This window comes from Meleagris gallopavo, chromosome 2 (genome assembly GCF_000146605.3).
Source record: "Meleagris gallopavo isolate NT-WF06-2002-E0010 breed Aviagen turkey brand Nicholas breeding stock chromosome 2, Turkey_5.1, whole genome shotgun sequence".
Lineage (NCBI taxonomy): Eukaryota > Metazoa > Chordata > Aves > Galliformes > Phasianidae > Meleagris > Meleagris gallopavo.
In genome coordinates, this window is record NC_015012.2 from 100,850,079 (window position 1) to 100,855,571 (window position 5,493).

Here is a 5,493-nt window from a genome sequence, read left to right on the forward strand (position 1 = left end):
ATATAATATATATATACATACACATTTTGGTGTGTGCCTTTCCAAGAGCCCCCTGCCCTCAGGGGCTGCCCCGAAGGGATGGGGAAACCCTCTCTGTTCCTTTCTCAAAGTTTTGGGGCTTTCTGCATTGCCATCGGGTTGGGGCGGTGGGAGCTTTTCTTTCTGCATGTAAGGACACCTCTTCAGAGCATCTGGGGAGAAGCAGAGTCCTGAGCTCCCCAGGGAAGAGCTGCTTTGCTTGGGTTCTTATTTTTCCAAATAATTGCTATAAAAAGGCCGGGCTCCAATCCACCTCCCTTTGGCAGCAGCTCCGTTCCTCCCTGCCTGCCCTAAGGGAACCCACATCTTCTGGGCAGAGACATTTAACTTGCGAAGAGCAGAGCTGAGAGGGCTGCAAATTGTTAGGAAATGGGCTTAAATTGTGCCTTGAACCCAGAGAAGCCTGGTATCAATTGTGGGATGCTGCCAGGTGGCTTTCTTTACTGAGCTGCAGCTTTGTGGCTCTGCTTAGGTCAGGGATGGGATAGCTTTGGTTTTGACTATTTGTTTTTTGTTGGGTCCAAGCTGTTGCCTTATAAATATCAGCACACAGCTACAGGAGTTTGCTTTTGGGGAGATCAATTCCTGCTGGAAAATGTTTATTTTTTTCTATAAAGCTCCTCATCCTCAGAGATGTCTTAACAAAGGGCAGGCAGCCTCCCAGCCCCAGACCACTTCCTTGGGCAGAAGAGAGCATCCAGCTCTCACCCAAGCAGCCCCCGCTGAGGCAATACGACATCAGCAGGGCTCCCATCCTGTGTATCACCGCAGAGAGGGACCCTGTAGGACAATCCCAGTGTCTCCCCATCCTCATCCCCAGGGCTCCAGCAAACCTCATCCAACATCTCTAACAGCTCTCGTCCCATACTCTTAGCACAGGCATCAATCAGAGGGGGGGGATGCTGGCCCTGCAGTGTTCCCAAGCCCATCAAGCTTCCACATGCCTGGCTCTTCGCTCACTGATGGTCTCCAGATAGCTTTTCTCACTGCTGAAACATGTTTTCCTTTTTGTTTTTTATTTTTTATTTTTTTTTGCTCCTTTCCTCCAAATATTTGCTGTAGAGGTTTGTGGGCAGTTCAATATTTATATATACAAACAGCTCCTGACAGCCCCACAGGTGGCCCTGGGCCCCTTCTTGCAGGACACGGAACCATGTCCTCATTTGTGCCCTGGAGAGCAAATTCTGGCTCGGTCACTGGAGGTTTACAGCCTGGATCACTGCAGTAAGGGAAAATGGGGAGGTCTGGGGAGAGCACAGAGGCTGCTGCTGGCAGCGGTGCTGTCTGTGGATTTGCCCATTTGGGAATTAATTGCCACTCTCCCCATTGGGCATCTCTGTTTTTTGGCAGAGAGCTCTTCTTTGGCAGCCTGATGTGGGTGGTAGCCCTGCCCATGGGAGGAAGTTGGAAATAAATGATCTTAAGTCCCCCTCCAACCTACGCCATTCTATGACTCTGTGATAGGTGAGGTTGGCTCCTGCCAGGAGATGCTCTCTGGGGTATCACTGCCAGGACCTTATAAAGGCATTGAAGCCACCCTGTGAAGTGGTATTCCTGATCCATCTCCTCTTGCCTGAGCTGATTTCTGAGTGGTATAAATTGGAGACGAGAGGCTGAAAGTGGACAAAGGTAGATTCAGTGGACTCGGAATGATTTGAATGGATAATTGCAGGTTCCCAATCTGCTGTATTTATACAGCCTTTCCAGGAAAAAAAGAGAGGGGAAAAAAAAAAAAAAAAGAAAAAGAAAACCGAAACAGTTTCCATGCAGAGTATGTTCTCCTGGAGGATTTGTCTGACCTTCAGCACCATTTTTATCTGCAGGATGTAATTACAGCAAAGCTAGAAATAGCAAGCATCTGGAAAGGGCCGTGTACCTGCGCTTGGTGCTCCCTCCCCTCCTGCGTGGGGCAGCAATAGCTTAGGGACAGGGAAAGCTGCTCAGATCCAAAAAGGCTTTGACAGCACTGAGCTGGGACTCAGGGTGCGTGGTCAGGCCAAGCCTGGTGCGTGGAACCTGTGTGTAACACCGGAGCCTGTGCTTCCAGCACCGCTTCACTGCGTCCTGGAGACCACAACCCACTGGGGTCCGAAAGCAAGGGCAGATGGAGCGGCGATGTCCTCCTGGGCTGTTTGCTGATGCTTGCCACACCCGTGAGGAAAAGTCTGGCAACCCCAAGCTGCCTTCTGCTTGGAGCTGAGCGCCAGCTGCTTCTGCGTGCGTTCCCACCATATGGATTTTAGCTCACATCTTGCTCGTGTGGCTCTCGCTGCTGGGGAGAGCAGGGAAAGGCCGGCAGTGATTTATTGGTCACACTCCCTTTGCAAAGCAAGCAGCCACTTCTGCTGCTGGCAGCTTTAGGGCCCTCTCCCACAAACCCTGAAGTGTGTGTTTAGTGGTGGTCACCCTGCTGGCTTCCCCAGAACCGCAGGCACGGGAGCTCTCTGCCCCTCCTGTCCTTAAATGGGTCTCTGGTCAGTAAGAGAGTTGTGCTGTACCACGTTGGTGCACCTACCATGCTGTACCAGCCATAAGCTGGTTTATCTTCTCCATGACAAAACCAGCTGTAGTCAGCCTTCTGAAGCTCCTTGTTCCTTTAATGCCTTGCTGCATACATGAGAATGCGCAGCACTCTCTGGTATTCATACTGGAACTCCTGCTGGTGGAGGAGGACCAACCAAAGAGCCCATCCTTCGTCTCTGAGGATGTTTTACAGCCTCAGGATATGTAGGTTGTGCTGCTGCTCTCCCTTCGGCTGGTACCACTATTAGAGCAGTCCTGAATTTGCTGTGCTGTAGGGAGCCTGGGGGAAGGCATGGGCAGGGTGATGTACTCGTGTTCAGCCTCTGGCTGAGGTTGCCCAGAGAGCTGGTGGATGCCCCATCCCTGGAGACACTCAAGGTCAGGCTGGATGGAGCTCTGAGCACTGATGGAGCTGTAAGTGTCTCTGTTCATTGCAGGGGAATTGGACTAGATGGCCTTGAGGGTTCATTCCATCTCAAATAAGGAACACTGGGATTTGTTGGCGGCTGGGAAATGGGCAACAAGTGAGGAGGGGAATCATATCATATTGTAGAATGGCTTAGGTTGGGGGACAATTTAAAGCCCATCCAGTTCCAACCCCACTAATGTGGACTGATTGTGCCCCACCAGATCAGGCCACCCAGAGCCCCATCCAACCTGACCTTCAATGCCTCCAGAGAGCATCCGCAGCTTCGCTGGGCAGCCTGTTTCTGAAGGCTGAGGCCTACCAGCATGAGTTGCAGACATGGACCCACCAGGCCGTGGGTCTGGCTGGGCTCAAGGTGGAGAGAATAGAGGTCCTGCTCACACATTCAAGTGTTTTTCCAATAGAAGATGGAAGTATTTGGGTCTTCTCACTGCTTTGCTGTGTTATGAACCTCCACTGATGTCTTCATTAGCAGATCAATAATGGAAATATGGAGCTGGTTAGTGCCTGGCCACTCTGGGTGCTGTGGAATTGGCTTTGATCTTAGCTATGGGGAGAGATGGCTGTGTTCTCCATAGTGCTGTTCCACAGAGAAGCTTTTCTGCTCCCTCAGCCCTACCTTGAAGATTCATTATGGTTGGAAAAGATCTTTAAGATCAACTAGTCCAACTGTTCACCTACCATCAGTATTGCCCAATAACCACATCCCTGAGAAAAGAGAGGAGGAGAGAAGGAGGAAAAGACGAAGAGCCCCAGCTGAGGGCTGAAGGCTCACACTGACTGGGCTGGGAGCTGTGAGGTGTTAGAGAACTTCCATGGGGCAGGAGAAGGGATGGCACCAGGCTCTGGTCACTGAGGAGGTGCTGAAGTGACGTGGGCCAGTTGGCTGTGATCAATTGAGAGTGGGGCACCTTCTTTGGGCAGGGAGAGGTGATCATGCTGATTTAATTCACCCCATGCGCTGTGAGCAGGTTAACCTGTAGGATTAAATAGTGCATAAAGGAAAGATCTGAGCATCTGAAGTGCCGTACCTTTGTAAATCAAGCTCTTGGCCCTGTGGTTTGGGGGCCTGACTCCAAAGGCCTTTCTGTGCATGGAAGAGCTGCTCTATTCGTGGTGCTCCCCAGCTTAGATGCAGCCTGGGGCAATGTCAGTCCTTGTTTATCCAGTCTGCTAAACTAGCACATATCCTACCCTTGCCCATTCTTTTTCTGAAGTCAAGACTATCTGGAGCTCTTTTTATGACAAAATGAAATGACTCTCTGCTGGTCAGTCATGGTTTTATTTATGTCTTATTTTCTTTGGTTAGAAAGGAAAATATCAGTAAATGAAAAAGAACTCAAGTTTCCAATAGCCGTATCTGTAGTAGTTAATTTTTCTGAAGCAATACTTGTATCCCTATGTGTGCCTCTAACCTTTCCATGTATTTGTTCAGCTTTGTCAGGTCTGAGTGTGAAATATCTCTGAGAAGATAGCTCTGTAAGTGATGGTGTAAATGCATTGTTTGTATGTATTCTAAAGTTTAAATAGATTGTACATATTGGATTGTAAATGAACTGTAAACAGCAATCTATATTTTCTTGAATATATTATATAGCAGTATATATTTGTTAAATAAGTATTCTTCTATACTCTTCAATAACCTTTTTAATATTTTGTACAGATAAGTTTATTAAATATTTTATTGATAAATAGATCTTGGCAATAGTTTTTCTTTCTAAGACTTGTGCCTGTGTGCCAAAACCAGATGGCTCATTTCAGAGTACCTTTCCTAAGTCACATTGGCTTCCTGGGCTACTGAAGTTACTAAGGCAAACAGTGACAAAGCCGTTCATTTTACAGCTCTTTCCTTGGCAAGATCAGGTTTTTTAGAAAGGGGGAAAAAAAGGGTTTTTGCAGTGCATTTCTCATCAGAAAAAGTACATCCCTTTTCTTCCCTGTGTGTTTGAAAACACTTCTCCTGCCTTGACTAGGAGCAACCCAGCTCCAGCCAACCAAGCAGAGCGCTCTCCATTAACCTGAGCACAAAACTGTAGGAGCTAAGGAACACTAAATTGAAGGGGTAAATATGACAACTGGAAGAATCTCCCCTGCTCACATTGTGTGAGTGTGTGACCATACAAAACCCTCGGATGGGTTTGACTTGAGCCCAGGACTCTGCTCCCACAGGTACAGATGGAGTCCAAGGCGATGGCCTTCCTAAGGGAAGGGATGTACCCAATCTACTCACACCTGGTGAAAGCATCCCTCTGGGAAACGAGGAAGAAATGTTGCATTTAAAAACATGGGGAATGAAAAAGTATGGGGAAAAATGTAGTAGAAAAATATTTTAATTCCACTTAGATATCCCTGGCATGCATGATACATATCCTGCTGCTCTAGAGATTAGATATTACTAAAATACTATTTTTATTATACAGCTTCTAATTAAATATATTTTTTGTTTTTCTCTCACCCTCCTTTTCTGTTTCTTTTAGTCAATCTTTCAATTAAATATATATATA

General features: G+C 47.6%; 1 protein-coding gene across 1 annotated transcript in view; it reads left to right on the plus strand.

Moving 5' to 3' along the window:
- The window catches only part of GDF7 (growth differentiation factor 7), a gene marked incomplete at its 5' end in the record, with an annotated part of 3,113 nt that extends 874 nt beyond the window's left edge, over window positions 1-2,239 (plus strand). The window contains one exon of the mRNA XM_010708121.2: window positions 2,087-2,239. Coding sequence (XP_010706423.2) covers window positions 2,087-2,239 — 153 coding nt within the window. The remainder of the gene's footprint in view (window positions 1-2,086) is intronic.
- Between the last annotated feature and the right edge of the window lie 3,254 nt (window positions 2,240-5,493).